Source organism: Dipodomys ordii, unplaced genomic scaffold (assembly GCF_000151885.1).
Source record: "Dipodomys ordii isolate 6190 unplaced genomic scaffold, Dord_2.0 Scaffold132, whole genome shotgun sequence".
Lineage (NCBI taxonomy): Eukaryota > Metazoa > Chordata > Mammalia > Rodentia > Heteromyidae > Dipodomys > Dipodomys ordii.
In genome coordinates, this window is record NW_012267348.1 from 4,429,497 (window position 1) to 4,445,901 (window position 16,405).

The window sequence follows — 16,405 nt, forward strand, 5'->3', positions numbered from 1 at the left end:
TGGGGTTTGAACTGCCTGGGTACTGTTCCTCAGCTCTTCAGCTCAAGGCCAGCACTCTACCACTGGAGCCACAGTGCTCCTTCTGGTTTTCTGGTGTTTAATTGAAGATAAGAGTCTTACAGGCTTTGCTGCCCAGGCTGGCTTTGAACTGTAATCCTTAATGCTCAACCTCCTGAGTAGCTAGGATTACAGGCACAAGCACTGGCGCCCAGCATTTTTCTACATTTTTGAATACATATATTTATATAGGTGTGTATATATATGTGTGTATGTCTATGTGGATTTATGATTCTTACTTTATTCAATGGGTTAAAACGCTTCATTATCATTACTTTTTTTTGACTGATGAAGCTTGCCTAGATTGACAAGTGGATACCTTTTTAAACTGGCTGCTTTATCTCGTGTGTGTGTGTGTGTGTGTGTGTGTGTGTGTGTGTGCACACGCGCATGTGTGTGTGTGTGTGTGTCTTTATTCCTTGCATAGTTTCTTCTGGTTCAATAAGCTTTTCTGTCTTAGGCTTGAAATCAGCTATTTCCCCAAGCAGTCTGGATTTTCGGTAAAGAGTAGTATTTAGAGGTGAAGATCTGATGGCTTCTAGCACTCCCTGTTTTTTACTTTGTAAAAAAATAATACAAGAGGGAAATATAGAGAAAGGAAGTTACTGACCCACAATCTTATCTTGAGAGTATGGGAAAATACATCTTATTTAATCAATAACCAAAGGAGCATTTTCATTGAATTACAAAGAAGATTATTTTAATGAAAGAAGCGAAGAGTAGAATAAAAATCTTCTCAAGAGAAATATAATCACACAGAAACAAACATTGAGTCAGATAAGAACATTTCAAAACAAACTAAAAGAGCTGATATGGCTATACATACCTGTATTCTTAGCACTCAAGAGGTAGAAACGAGAGGATCACAAATTCCAGAGTAGCCTGGGAGGCATAGTGAAATCCTGTCTCAAAAAAAAATAACAAACAAAATAAGCTAAAGTAGTAATAATGATAGAGATAAATAAAATTTATAAAAATCCAAAAACATGAGGTAATTGGAGAAAGGAAAGAGAAAAGGGAGATTTGAAAAAAGAAAAAGTAGAACTTAAACAGGTAAAAAAATTATATATGGAAACTGTAAAAACACAGGAAAGAAACAACAGCACAGACAATATTTGAAGAGAAAAAGATGAAAAACATTTTAAAATACAACGCAAATGAAGAAACTAAAAGGACTTGAGAAAAATCGCAAAAATAGGTTAAAATCTTAAAATTCAATACACAAATTATATAAATGAGTTTGACATTTGGGAGATTTGCATGCATAGCTGTCATTTCATTCTCCTTAAATTCTATTAGCCATAGAGAATTTGTGTTACTTCTAAAGTATTTAACTCATATGTAGGCATCATATTAAAAAAGAAGTTTAAAATGATTTACATGCATAAAATGTAGGTATCTGAATAAAACCCAAAGAAATGATACAAGCAAAAGTTATTAACTATATTTTAAGTAAACTGAACTGAAATATAAGTCTATTTAAAATATGTCCATAAAAATCTCATGATTTTAAGAAGTCACATGAGAATGATTACACCAAAATGAATTCTGCCTGGGTGTGGTAGTGTGCATCTGTAACACTAGTTACTTGGAAGGATGAGGCAGGATGGTCACTTGCATTCAGGAGCACTTAGGACTTCAAGGTCAGCTGGGACTACCTAACAAGATCCATTTTAATGAGAAAAAAGTGTTCAAACTGCTGAAATTTTAAAATATTTTTATTATTTAGGCAAAAATACCAAATTTCTTGACAAGAAAGGAAAGCACAGTGTCACTGGTTATTAACAATAGTGGTTTTATGCCAAAAGATAATAGGATAACAAACTTAAGAAATTCAGTGAAAGTATTTGAGAGGATTTTATATCTAGTCAAGCCAAACTTTAGGAATAAAGGTTATATACAAACTGCTAGGAACATGTAAAGGATTGGAGGAAAACTATTCTTCTGAACTTCTTTTAAGGAGCTTCAGAAAGCAAAATGAATTAATTGATGCTAACATAAGAACTGATAAGGAGACATTTAAGTACATGTGTAGCTGGGAGCACTGATTAAACAATGGTATAAAAGAGACATAGTATGTTTCATACTTACTTTGATTAATGTCACTTTAAAAATATGCAACATGGCCGGGCGCCGGTGGTTCACACCTGTAATTCTAGCTACGCATGAGGCTGAGCTCTGAGGATCGTGGTTCAAAGCCAGCCCAGGGAAAAAAACTCCATGAGACTCTTATCTCCAATAAACCACTTGGAAAACTGGAAGTGGTGCTGTGGCTCAAGTGGTAGAGCGCTCACCTTGATCTGAAGAACTCAGAGACAGCACCCAGGCCCAGAGTTCAAGCCCCAGGACCAACAAAAAAAGAAAGAAAGAAAGAAAAGGAAGGAAGGAAGGAGAAAGAAAGAAAGGAAAGAAAGAAAGACAATGAGGGAGAGCATATGAATAGTGGCATAAGCTCAGTTATGGCCTTAAAAATATCTATACCTATGTAATTTAAGTAGTTACCCTTTAAGTGTTAACTGGGTGCAAAAAAGGATACTACCTGATATAAGATGCTGAAAGAGAAGGTGGGGAGGGGAAGAGAACCAAGTTCAGTATTGTTTAGAGAGAGAGAATTTAAAAAAAAAAGTAACAAATAGGGAGGACTAGCCAGACCTGTGATCCTAGATGCTTGGGAGGTGAAAATTGGGAGGATCTTTGTTCAAGGTTACTCTGGGCAAAAAGTTAGTGAAACCCCAGCTCCATGCCTGTAATCTCTGCTCTATGGGAGGCATCAGTAGAAAGATTACAGTTCAAGACCTGTCTAGGCAAAAAGCACAAGACTCTATCTGAAAAATCAACTAAAGCAAAAAAGTTCTGGGAGTATGGCTCAAATGGTAGACCACCTGCCTAGCAATCATGAATGCTCAAGTTCAAACCTCAGTACTATTACAAAAAAGAAAAAACAAGAGTAAAATAAAATGTTGGGCAAGGGTATACAAACAAATAGAAAAAGAAAACAGAAGTTTCAAACCAGTTTGTTATGTGACAGAGGCAGAATACAGAGGGGGAAAACATTGCATAGAAACAAGAGTATTTTATAACAATAAAAGTTATTGTCAAGAAGAAACAAGCCGTATCTACAAGCGTATTCTCTGGAAATGAGGAGGAGAAAGAAAAGAACAATAAAGGTAATAGGGAAAGCTTTTGTGAATATCCTTTATTTTGTAGATTTGACTTTTGAATCATGTAGATATTTTATGTAACTATAAAACAGATGAAATCTTTGAAAAAGCAATTCCAAAAACTGAAAGAAAATGACAGGAAAACCACACAGAGAACAACTGTTTGGTTGAGTTCAAAAAAAGGTAATTTGAATCCTTAGTAGAAGTGAACTATACTTTTTTTTTTTTTGGTGATAGTTGATTATGTTAGTTTAAAGTAATTATTTGTTTATTGTGAAATAAAGCAGAATAATGTCTAATTGGGAGCTAGGCTCTATGGCACAATAGGAGGGAAATATAGATGTAGTTGTAAGTACATAAAAAAATAGTCTTTCTGGGCTGGGAAGGTGGCTCAGTGGTAGAGTGCTTACCTTGCATGCCAGAGGCCCTGGGTTCGATTCCTGAGCACCACATAAGCAAAATGAAAAAAGCCGGAAGTGGCGCTGTGGCTCAAGTGGTAGAGTGCTAGCCTTGAGCTAAAGAGCTGAGGGACAGCGCCCAGGCCCAGAGTTCAGGTCCCACGACCGGATCCCCCCCCAAAAAAATATATATAGTCTTTCTGAATTGTGCTGAAAAAATCCTGATGTGTTTATCTTTTCTAAAAGAAGATGCTGAAGAGCAAGTTGATAGGTCTAGGCACCGAAACACCTAGAAATATTAACCAGTAGTGGCACACACACTCCCAGCATCTTGATTGTGATCTCTAAATATCAGTTTTATTGGAACAAATTGGTTGCTGTTTCTTTCTTTCTTTCTTTTTTTCCATCGGTCATGGGGCTTGAACTCTGGGCCTGGGAGCTGTCCCTGAGCTCTTCAGATCAAGGTGAGCACTCTACCACCTGAGCCACAGTGCCACTTCCGGTTTTCTGGTGGTTATTGGAGTTGAGTCTCACAGGCTTTCCTGCCTGGGCTGGCTTTGAACCATGATCCTCAGATCTCATCCTCCTAAGTAGCTAGGATTACAAGCATGAGCCACTGATGCCTGGCATGGTTGCTGTTTCTTGTCTGAGACAAGAAATGTACCCATGAGACTGAAGCATCTTGTCATACGCAAAAGAAACAGAGATACCAATGACTATATCATGTCAAAAGACCTTTAAAATCAAGCTGAAGAGACTTCCTCTGGTTAAAGATGAAATAATTTGAATATCAGTAATGACAATAGATACAGTGGTTTCTAATATATATGATTTAGCTTATTACTTTATAGTGAATATGTATATATGTATGAATGTATGTATGTATGTATCTACATGTAAGTAAGTCTTTATTTGTTGGTTCTAGGACTTGAACTGAGAGCCTAGATAATGTCCCTGAGCTTTTTTGCTCAAGGCTAGAACTTTACCACTTGAGCTATAACTTCATTACCAGTTTATTGGGGATAAGGCTTTCCTGCCTAGGCTGGCTTTGAACAGTGATCCTCAGAGCTTCTAAGTAGCTAGGTTATAAGTGTGAGCCACCAGTGCCCAGCATAGTGAAATCTTTTAAACAGCTCCTCATGCTGGGAAGGTGGCTCAGTGGTAGAGCGCTTGCCTTGCATGCCTGAGGCCCTGGGTTTGATTCCTCAGCACCACATAAGCAAAAAGAAAAAAGCCGGAAGTGGCGCTGTGGCTCAAGTGGTAGAGCGCTAGCCTTGAGCTGAAGAGCTGAGGGACAGCGCCCAGGCCCAGAGTTCAGGCCCCATGAACGGACCCCCCCCAAAAAAATCACCACAAAAAAAATAAACAGCCCCCTCACTTAATAGCCTTTGCTGGATTCAAGGGAACTAATTGATTATTTAAAGGGCTGGTAGATTTAGAGAAAGAATAAAGAGAATAATCTGTTATTTCTTTTTTTTAATGAACTTTTGCTTTACAATAATAAGTTGCTGAAGAGAACACTTCTTCCTTCCCCCTCTTCACTTCCTCTCCTCCGTCCACTTCCTCCTCACCTTCCCTCTCTCCCCTCCCTCTGTTCTCTTACCTGTCTTCCTTCCCTTCTTTCTCTCCCTTCCTCCTCTTTCTCCTCTCTTTTCTCCCCCTCTTTTGGTGGTACTGATAATTGACCTCAGGGCTTCGTGCTTGTTAGGCAAGTGGTTTATCATTTGAATCATGACCCCAACCTTTTTACATTTAGTTTGTATTTTAGATAGGGTTTGTGCTTTTGCCTGGGCTAAGGTGAGACCGTGATCTTCTACAAATTCTTTTTTTAGTAGATTGGATTATAGGCAAGTTTTTCTTCATAAGGATTTGTGTTTGTCAGTGAAGAAGGAACTAATATTACCAGTTTTAGCTACTGGTAAGCCTATATACAGAAGCTATAAATAGATGAACTATATTTATAGCTCATCTAATCATTAAAAGCTATTGTCACAGAAGTACAGACAACCAAATCTGATGTACTTTGTGTATATATGTGCTGGTAGACTGGTTCTTGAACTCAGGGCCTGGATGCTGTCTTTAGCTTTTGAGCAATGGAGGTAAGAGTCTCACAGTCTTTCCTGACTGGACTCTCTTTGAACTGTGATCCTCGGATCTCAGTCCACTGAGTAGCTAGGATTACAGGCATGAGCTACCAGTGATGAGCCTGATGTACTTCTGATGGAAGTATATAACTCCACTTGTAAAAATTTTCTTGTTTTCCCCTCCAAAAAGAGCAAACTTGATTTTGATAAACTCTGGCTCTGAATACAGATTTATAGAAAAGAGTAGGGGTTGTCATAAAGAAGCAGCCAATGAAACAGACTCTGAAAATTATAGGAAAGAGTTGAGTCAAGTACATACTGCAACAAAAAGGGTAGGGGTATGGAGAAGAAGGTACCTACAAATGAATTTTTTGTTGGACCATGAAGGCAGGAACATGGGTGGGAACAGGACAAGGGACTTCTCCCAAAGGTCTTCTCTGCTTTACATGCTTCAGATCATCAAGAAGATTTTGGAGAGACCAATCTGAGATTCTGTTGGGCTAAGTGATGGGTGGTAACCCAGGTGACCCTTGCACACATACCTCCTGTGTTTTGGATTGGATTTGTGAAATCCTAACTGACATCTGGCTTAGGTGGGCTGAGTTCTTTGGCATCCGTGTGTTCTGGGGGCCTTTGACATGTAAATGCTCAGCTCTGATTAGAGTACAAGTGAAATTTAGATCATCAGCCATTTTCCACATACTGATCTGATTTTGGATCCTAATATGATCACACATATTGAAGAAGCTATTTATAAGACAACTAAAGAAATGTGAACATGGACTAGACATTTGATATTAGGGAATTACTAACTTTTTAAAGGTGTCATACTCTGATAAGATAAAGCATTAATTTCCTTTGTAAAATATATACTGAAATATTTATGGACAATATTATATACCATTTAGAATTGTCTTTTTAGTAATGCTTGATTGGGTAAGAATGGAATGAAAGCATAAGCCAGGTGTTGGCAGATTGTTGTAAAAGGCCATTTGGTACAAATTTTAGCTTTGTAAGTCATGGTTGCTCAGTTCTGTCCTTTGTTGTATGAAGGTGGTAGAGACAGTAACAAACAACTAGCATGTCTATGTTGAAGCAAGGGTATATGAGGATTCATTATACCGTGTGTGTGTGTGTGTGTGTGTGTGTGTTGTGTGTGTGTGTGTGTGATTCATTATACCGTGTGTGTGTGTGTGTGTGTGTGTGTGTGTGTGTGTGTATTTGCGCATGCTTGCGCACTGATCCTGGGGCTTGATCTCAAGGCTTGGACACTGTTCCTGAGCTTGTTTTTTTGGAGGGAGAGTAGAGGTAGTGCTCCATTGCTTGAGCCACAGCTCCACCTCTGGCTTTTTGGTGATTAATTGGAGATAAGAGTCTCTTGGACTTTCTTGTCCCATAGATCTCAGCTTTCTGAGTAGCTAGGAGTACAGTCATTAGCCACCAGCATCTGCCTTTTCTCTATTTTTAATGTGTTTGAAAATTTATTTAATAAAATAGACAACTTTTAGATAAGTTTTTTATTAAGAATTGTTGGTATACAATTCATTCTATTTGTTTTGCATGCAATTCTTACTAAACTAAGTGAAAAGTGTCCATCTAAAGCAAGATTTTTGAAGGTTAGAACTTAGAGTGACAAACATATCTCTAAGCCATTTCCACATGTTTGATTTCTTTGTGTTTTGTGGGTGGAACACTGAGGAGCAGTCCTTTCTTCCCTCTGTAGGCATCAGAGACAAAGTATCTGATTGGGATGCCTTTCTGCAGCAGACCTTGCTGGGAGCATGCAGTCCTCCAGTTCCACTGCTAGAGGGCGTGAGTATTACTGTGTAAAAAACCAGTGAGGGGCTGGGAAGGTGGCTCAGTGGTAGAGTGCTTACCTAGCATGCATGAGGCCCTGGGTTTGATTCCTCAGCACCACGTGAACAGAAAAGCCGGAAGTGGTGCTGTGGCTGAAGTGGTAGAGCACTATCCTTGAGCTGAAGAGCTGAGGGACAGCGCCCAGGCCCAGCGCCCCCCCCCCCCACACACACCAGAGTTCAGGCCCCATGATTTGACAAACACACATACCCAGAGTTCAGGCCCCATGATTTGACACACACACACACCCAGGCCCCATGATTTGACAAATACACACACACACACCCCAAAAACAGTGAGGAAAATCCTCAGAAGGAATTAATCATTTGCCAAATCAGTGTGGAAAACCTTCAGGCCCCATGATTTGACAAACACACACACACACACACACACACACACACACACCAAAAACAGTGAGGAAAATCCTCAGAAGGAATTAATCATTTGCCAAATCAGTGCGGAAAACCCTCCAAAGGAATACAAGATTGGTTGCTATTGTAGTATTCTAATACAAATAAAAAGTACTAGAGTCATGGACATAGATATAGGAATGTTTCACTTAGCCTTGGGTTGAAAAGTGGTAGCTTATTCCCATGTCTAAAAATCTTCTAAATTAGTTGCTGGCATGTTAAGATCCATTTTTCCTTACTTTTTTACCGTTAGAAAGTTGGTTTTTTTGGGGGTGTGTGTGAGGAGGGAGCTTTCTGGAACTGAGCAGGTATCCATTTTGCTTCAGGTGAGTTTTTAATATATATCTAGGTAGACAGCAAAAAACATAATGTGGCTGAGTGCTATGTACATTAGATCCTTGGTAACAGGTAAGAAATAAAAAGCAAGCAAAATGTCATCAGAAGTAGATATTTTATTGCCTGTTTATAATACAGAATATGAAAACAATTCAAAATTTTACATCATAGAAAGACATTTATGATGTTTATAGAAGAACAAATTGAAAAACAGTATCCACTCTGGACAAAAGAAAACAGGAAAGAAAGAGGCAGAAGTATACTGAGTTGTGCATAGGAAAATAGTGTATGCCAAAATATTTTCTGTGGCACTTTCCTAGAAGTGGGATGGACATATTTGATATTTTTCTTTAATGATCATATTTTTCTTTTGGTCAGTTATAGGCCTTGAACTTAGGGCCTGGGTGCTATCCCTAAGATCTCTTTGCTCAAGGATAGTGCTCTACCACTTTGAGCCACTTCCAGTTTTTTTGGTGGCTAATTGGAAATAAGAGTCTCACAGGGGACTTTGCTGCCCAGGCTGGCTTTGAACCACTATCCTCATATCTTAGCCTCCTGAGTAGCTAGAGCCATCAGTACCTGGCTTATATTTGCTTTTATAATCAGAGACAAGTAATGGTGATAGCTTAAAAGTTCTTACTAAGTGAAACTAAAGAAAACTAGATTTTCTTTTTAGAATAAGCTTACTGGACTAGGTAGATTTTCTTGAATATAAACATTTTTGTGTTACCTAGAAATAATACTGTAAGGGACTTGAATAATAGTACTCAGTGTCATTGGCTTTCAAATGGATAAACATGTGAAGACAGGTTTACGATTAGATTAACTTATTTTGTTTCACTTTTTCAATGTATAGCTCCGTAATGGAAGAAATCCTTTAGATCTCATTGCTCCAGGATCCAGGCTAGAATGCCAAGCTTTTCAGGATTCTTTAAGCACTTGGATTGTTACTGTAGTAGAAAACATCGGGGGACGGCTGAAGCTGCGTTATGAAGGACTTGAGAGTCCTGACAATTTGGAGCAATGGTTGTATTACTTGGATCCTTTTCTTCATCACATTGGTTGGGCTGCTCAACAGGGATATGAGCTTCAGCCCCCATCAGGTGAATAGAAATAACAGCATTTTTCTGTTAACTATTACATTATTGTTATATTGGTATTATTCTCTGTGAGCCTGAAAAATACATTTTTCTACATTTTGTGATAGCCTTTGTTCACATAATAGAGATATTACAACAGATTAATATGGGTTTGTTCAAGTAAATGTGTTATGCTTTTGATTTTATTCCACCTATAATTTACTACACATACTGATATACTTCATAGACTATCCTAACTCAACACAAAGTGATAAAATCCCTTATGTAGCATTTAGATAGAAGTATGTAGCAAATTGAGTTCGCAACAAATGTTGATTAAAGGAAATTCTAATATTAAATCAAATTGTTGTTTAAATCAATTTGCAGTTATTTTATGTCCCATTTGGAATGATTTTTTTTTGGGCGGGGGAGATGGGGTTTTGGACTTGGGGCTTTGCCCTTGCCTAGGCAGGAGGTCTACCATGATTCATATCCCCAGCCCTTTTTTTTTTCTTTTTTGGTGCCAGTATTGGGGCTTCAAATCAGAGCCTCGTGTTTACTGTTTTTTTGAGCCATGCCTCCAATTCCAGCTTTTTGCTGGTTAATTAGAGAGAAGTCTAGCCAGCCTGGCTTTGAACCTTAATTCTCAGATCTAAGTCTCCTGAGAAGGATTATAAGCAGGAACCATGGTGCTTGTTTACCCAAACCTTTTTGCTTACTAGTTTTCAAATTGGATCTTGAATAATATTTACCTCAGCTAATCAGGACCAGTATCCTCCTATTTAGTGCTTCTGCGGTAGCTAGGATGTTTAGGCCCACATTACCGTGGCCAGCTGAATGATTATTGCTTTATGTACAAAGCAATTCTTCCAGTCTTAGGGTGTGTGTGTGTGTGTGTGTGTGTGTGTGTGTGTGTGTGTGTGTGTGTGTGTGTGTGTGTGTGTGTGTGTGTGTGTGTGTGTGTGTGTGTGTGTGTGTGTGTGTGTGTGTGTGTGTGTGTGTGTGTGTGTGTGTTGGAGCTTGAACTCAGGGCCTGGGTAGGGTGTGTGTGTGTGTGTGTGGTGGAGCTTGAACTCAGGGCCTGGGTAGGGTGTGTGTGTGTGTGTGTGTGTTGGAGCTTGAACTCAGGGCCTGGGTAGGGTGTGTGTGTGTGTGTGTGTGTGTGTGTGTGTGTGTGTGTGTGTGTTGGAGCTTGAACTCAGGGCCTGGCTCCACTTCCAGTTTTCTGGTAGTTAAGAGTCTCACAGGGACTTTTTTTGCCCAGTCTGGCTTCAAACTGTGATCCTCAGATCTCAGCCTCCTGAGTAGCTAGGATTACAGGTGTGAGCCACCAGCGCCCAGGCAGTCTTAGGCTTTTTTTCCACAAAATTTAACTGTCTAGGTGCCGAACTGAGATGTAAGTTGTTTTGTATGAGAATGGCATATGTGGCTTAACCTCTTGTTCCCAGTAGAAAGCCCATTTTTTTAATTATACAAATGCTTGCATAATAGTTAAAAATTGAATAGGTTTTCTTATTTTCAACTAAAGTGTGCTGTCTTATCCTACTAAAGCCATCAGACATCTGAAAAATGAAGCTGAGTGGCAAGAGATTTTGACCAAAGTGAAAGAGGAGGAGAAAGAACCATTACCATCTTACTTATTTAAGGTAAGAACAAAAGCATATGATAGTAGTGTTCTCTTTACTGTAGAGAAAAACAAGTTGAGGACATTAAAAACTGAAAAATAATACCTGGAAGTAGGAAAGTGCCCTAACTGCTGCAAGAGGGTTTCAGGCCGGAGGGACAAGGACCCTTATTTTCTTCGATCAGTTGCCTGAGTTTCTTCCTGACTTTTCTTTCTTTTTCTTTTATTGTGAAAATACCGTACAGAGGAGTTAAAATTATATGGGCATGCTAATGAGTACATTTCTTATCAAGCATTGTTGCTTCCTCCTTTGTTTCCCCTTCCCATCTCCCACCCCCACCTTCATGCCCCCCCTCCCCCTACCCATCCCCTCCCACACTTTTCTTAAAGCAATTTGAATGTTTCCTGCTCTTGAGTACATAGAATAAACTTGTTATAAAATAAATTGAGTTTTTTCCTCCAGATAGTCCTTATGTTCCAGAGAGGTAGAGTGGATTACTTTCTGTGTTATTTTTTTTTTGTCCTGATTTGTTTCTTTTTTCTCCTGGGAAGATAATTACAGGATTTACCACAAGCTGGGCAGTTCCATTATTTAAGTAATTAGATTCAGCTACACATGAGTATAAAATTAATGTAAAAGCATGGTGTTTTTATTCCTATTGATGTTTGCATTCTAGGACAAAAAAGTTATTGGTATTCATACATTCTCTGTAAATATGAAATTGGAAGCTGTGGACCCCTGGTCTCCTTTTGGGATCTCTCCTGCTACAGTTATTAAGGTAAAATGGGAGCAATTATCTTTTTAAGAGTCCACATCAGGGTGTATGGTTGAGGAGATTGTAGTGATTTCATCTTCAGACTCTACTAATCCAACTCATTTGTGAGGTCAGAACTGTTTGTGTGCATACTTTTTATTATCAGTTTTCTGTGGCCCATTCCTTCTTCTGAGGTTGGTAGCTCTAACCAACCAAAGCAGTGAGCCTAGGCACCAGAGGAGTGAGATTTGGCACAAGTCTAACTGTATATAACTAGAAGAGGTTTGACTGGTATGCAGGTCAGGGTAACTGTAACAGGCAGTATCATCACCGTCCAGTCAGATGCAGAGCTGGTTGACATGAAGAATTATGTAGGGAACAGGCAATTGGTGTCACCAGATCTAGTGTACTACAATTCAGATTTTAATCTTTCAGTCAACTCACAAAAATAAGGCCTTTGTTTGGAGTAACTATAAAATTTGCACATCATTAAAGCCTAGTTACTGAGTTACTAGGTAAGGAAAAGGATTCAGTTTTGAACTAGTGCAGAAGCCCATTTACTAAAAGTAGAACTCAGTAAAGTGTGAGTTTAGGAATAGTTGTTTGGATAATGATTCATCTGACCTGTTCAGATTTAATTTTTCCTTGTCTGGTAGAAGATTATTCCCAGAGCAAGGAGGAATTTTAAACTTTTAAGTTGGATCCTAACACTGTGGAATCTGGAGAGATGTGGAATATTGAGCCAGACTTAATTAACTTCTCCATTTGGCATTTGAAATTGGTTAAGGATCTGAAAAGTTAGTATACTGACACCAAGTTGAAGCTAAATTTTGTCTGAAGCCTGAATACTTGGTTTGGAGCCAGGTTTTGTTTCTTCCTGGCTGGGTAACCCAAGCTAAGTTATTTTACCTTTCTTTAAACTCATTTTCCAGCTAGGCGTTCATGAATTACATCTGTAATCCTAGCTACTCAATAGGCTGAGATCTGAATTTCATGGTTCAAAGCCAGCCTGGACGATAAAGTCCATGTGACCCCTCTGATCAGCAAAAAGCTGAAAGTGGAACTATGGCAGAGCTCCATCCTTGAGTGAAAAAGCTGAGACAGTGCCCAGTTCCTGAATTCAAACCTCATTACACACACGCGCGCGCGAACACACACACACACACAAAACGCTTTCTTTATCTGTAAAATGGAGATAATGATATCTACCTCATTAAATTATTAGGAAGATTAAAACTTAATTTATCACATGAAAAATATTTAATTAAAATAGTGCCTAACAGTTAAAGTTTATTGAATTTTTTAGCATAATACTTAGTATAATTATGAAGTTTTGTAACATGTTTGGCTATGCCAAGGAAAACATACATTCACACATACACACAAATATAAAGCCACTCTCTGTTTTATCTGTTATTTACATGTATAGGTTTTTGATGAGAAGTACTTTCTGGTGGAAATGGATGATTTACGGCCAGAGCATCATGAACGGCGATCATTTGTGTGCCACGCCAATAGTCCTGGCATCTTCCCTGTGCAGTGGAGTCTGAAGAATGGTCTACACATCATTCCACCTCCAGGTGTGAATTCATGCATTGTTGTGTCCTTAAGATAATTGATTTACTTATGGGGGGGGTGTTATGGAGTTTGAACTTAGGGCTTCACATTTATTAGGTAGATACTCTTCCACTTGGGCCTTCCAGCCCTTTTTTCTTTAGTTATTTTTTATATAAGGTCTTGTTTTTGCCTGGGTCTGGCTTAGACTATGACTTCTACCTCTGCACTAAGCACAGCTGAGATTACAAGCTTGTTTTTGTTGTTGTTGGTGGTGGTGGTGGTCAAGGGGCTTGAACTCTGGGCCTGGGCGCTGTCCCTGTACTCTTCAGCTCAAGGCAAGTGCTCTACCACTTGAGCCATAGCACCACTTCCGGTTTTCTGATGGTTAATTGGAGATAAGCATCTCATTGGCTTTTCTGCCCGGGCTGGCTGTGAACCACGACCATTAGATCTCATCCTCCTGAGTAGCTAGGATTACAGGCATGAGCCACTAGTGCCTGGCTACAAGCTTGTTTTTTGAGATAGGTTCTTGTTAACTTTTTGCCTAGACTGGCCTTGAAACTTGATCCTCCTGTCTCTATCTGCCAAGTGTATGGGATTACAGTTATGAAGCACCTCACCTAGTGAATTTTTTCTCTCTTTCTGAGACAGTGTTCTACTATGTAGCCCAGTCTGGCCTGGAACTCTGTATGTAGTCCAATCTGGCTGCAAACTCATGGTCCTCCTGCCTTATATCTTAAAGTGAGATAGATGTTTTTCTTTTTTTGCCAGTCCTGGGAATTGAACTCAGGGTCTGGGCACTGTCCCTGAGCTACTTTTGCTCAAGGTTAGCACTCTACCACTTGAGCCACAGTGCCACTTCTGGCTTTTCTGTTTATGTGGTGCTGAGGAATCGAACCCAGGACCTTATGCATGTGAAGCAAGCACTCTACTACTGAGCCACCTTCCCAGCCATAAATGAGATGTATGTTAAATGACATTGACAAGTATTTTGTGCTTCTGTTCCTAATATTTTGAGGACCTGAGGCAAGTATAAATGATGGTCTAGATTTCAGATACTTACATATTTGAAAAGTTATAAATAAGCTAAGAAGCTGTTAAACAGTGTATTCTGTTATCCTGCGTTGACAAATTTTTCTGTATAACCAGCTAGAAAGCCAGTTTCAGGCCTGGATTCTGTGCTAGCTGCCCAGTCTGTTCTGTCTTGAGTCTCTGAGAGTTCACATAGGAGTGGGCAAGGAAGGACACAGAACATTTGGAGCTAGCTAACTGTTAGAAAGAGGCAGGGCTAGAAAGTAGGGGATGGATAATTTTTAAATGTCTGGACCTCATTAGTAAGGAATAGGACTCAGGGGCTCTAGGGAGCAAAGTATTAGCTCATTTCCCTGCTATCTGCAGGGAAAATGTAAAATGTCTGCAACCTTGTAAAATAGAATCTTTGGCCTTTTAAAAATCAAGACATTTAACTATGATTTAATTCATCATAATTGCATGAAAGTTTTAATGTTTTTAACAGCATCTTGAAAACATTCAATATTTATCTGATGTTTTATATAAGCAAAACAAATTGATAGGTTATCTGTATATTCTTCATTGGTAGGTCTCTGGTTAGTTAAGTACGACTTTCATCACTGAAACACTGGGCTAGAAGTGTGTTGACAAGGATTATATGTCTGAAGGCTCTCCATCCAGCCTTCATGCATCCAACAAGTGTTCATGTAATGTTTCTTATGAAGCAGACATTGAGCTGGTCATGAGATAGATAAAATGAGTATAACCTAGCCCCTTCAGGGAGAAGACACTCACAGAACTTCCCAGGTTCTCTGCCCGTGAGCAGAGCATAGGAGTACCTAATTAAAGAAATGATGCATTTGTGAACTGATAGATATGCCCATTTCCCTGTGGTAATCAGAGAAGGAAGGTATGGTATGGAAGGAGGGGAGGGTATTATATGAAAGAAGTTCTTTGTTTGAAAAGAAGGCTTCGTAGTTTTTTTTTTATCCTGCATGCTATCTTCAGGTGAAAAGGAGAAAAGAATTATTAAAGATGTTGAAGTTGTTAGTATTGTTAGAGACAAATCAGCTGTCTTTGTAGCAAGAAGGAAAGTTTGTAGTTGAAAATGACAGAAAGTGTCCTGTCAGGAAGTAAAGTTGGGACAAAGGACATGGAGCCTTTCTTGGTTAGGCAGGGAAGGTGATTGGCAGGGGCTGTCGATTGTAGGAGGATATAGTCTTGAGTAGCCTGCTCTGTTTCTGTGTAGTAATAAGTTCTCAGAGGCAGAGAGCAGTTCAGGCACAGTGAGCCACCCAGCTCCTTCCATACAGACGGTAGAGTCAGGCATTGTGTTGGAGCTGACAGTTTCAAAAACCTTGGTAGAATGAAGTAGGGAATTAAGCTTTTTTTTTTCTGGGATAAATTCATGACTCAGATTATAAGAGCATTGAAAGTTTTTGAAATTTCCTTGACTTGACACATAGTAATCCTGTATTTCTGGGATACAAGATGGATTTCAGTATGCAAATAAATTGATAATGAATAGATCAGGGTAATTGGCATATCCTCAGACATATATTATTTCTTTGTGCTGAGAACATTAAAAATCTTCGCTGCTAGCTCTTTTGAATATCCAATTAATTGTTGTCCACCATAGTTACCCTGCTGTTATTAAATATTAGACTCATTCTTCCTGTCTGTGGTATAGATGTTGCCACTGTATATAGTTAACACTACAACCAATAGCCATTGTCCTTATAGCCTCAGAGCATTGAGATTTTGGAGCTTATGAATCTGAAAATAGTGCTATACCATTATTAACTATGACATGTTTAAGGAAATGGCCTTATCAAAGAAAAAAATCTTCACTGAGAAAATAGTCCTATATTTCTTTCCTTTAGAGCCCATGTCCTACTAAAATTGACAATAAGATTTATTTCCAGAAATGACATCCAGTCATAACTGTCTTAAATTCTTTTGGTAAATTCCCAGCAACCTTTTTTCTTTTTGGCTGTCATGGGCTTGAACTCTGGGCCTGGGCCCTGTCCCTGAGCTCTTCAGGTCAAAGCAAGAGCTCTGCCACTTGCACCACAG

General features: G+C 39.0%; 1 protein-coding gene across 2 annotated transcripts in view; it reads left to right on the forward strand.

Annotated features, from left to right (window-relative positions):
• Positions 1–16,405, forward strand: part of Sfmbt1 (Scm-like with four mbt domains 1) — a 77,056-nt gene that overhangs the window by 33,975 nt on the left and 26,676 nt on the right. For both annotated transcript variants that reach the window (XM_013030787.1, XM_013030788.1), the window contains 5 exons: positions 7,424–7,512; positions 9,160–9,406; positions 10,934–11,028; positions 11,684–11,785; positions 13,191–13,341. In XM_013030787.1, the coding sequence (XP_012886241.1) occupies positions 7,424–7,512; positions 9,160–9,406; positions 10,934–11,028; positions 11,684–11,785; positions 13,191–13,341 (684 nt within the window). The remainder of the gene's footprint in view (positions 1–7,423; positions 7,513–9,159; positions 9,407–10,933; positions 11,029–11,683; positions 11,786–13,190; positions 13,342–16,405) is intronic.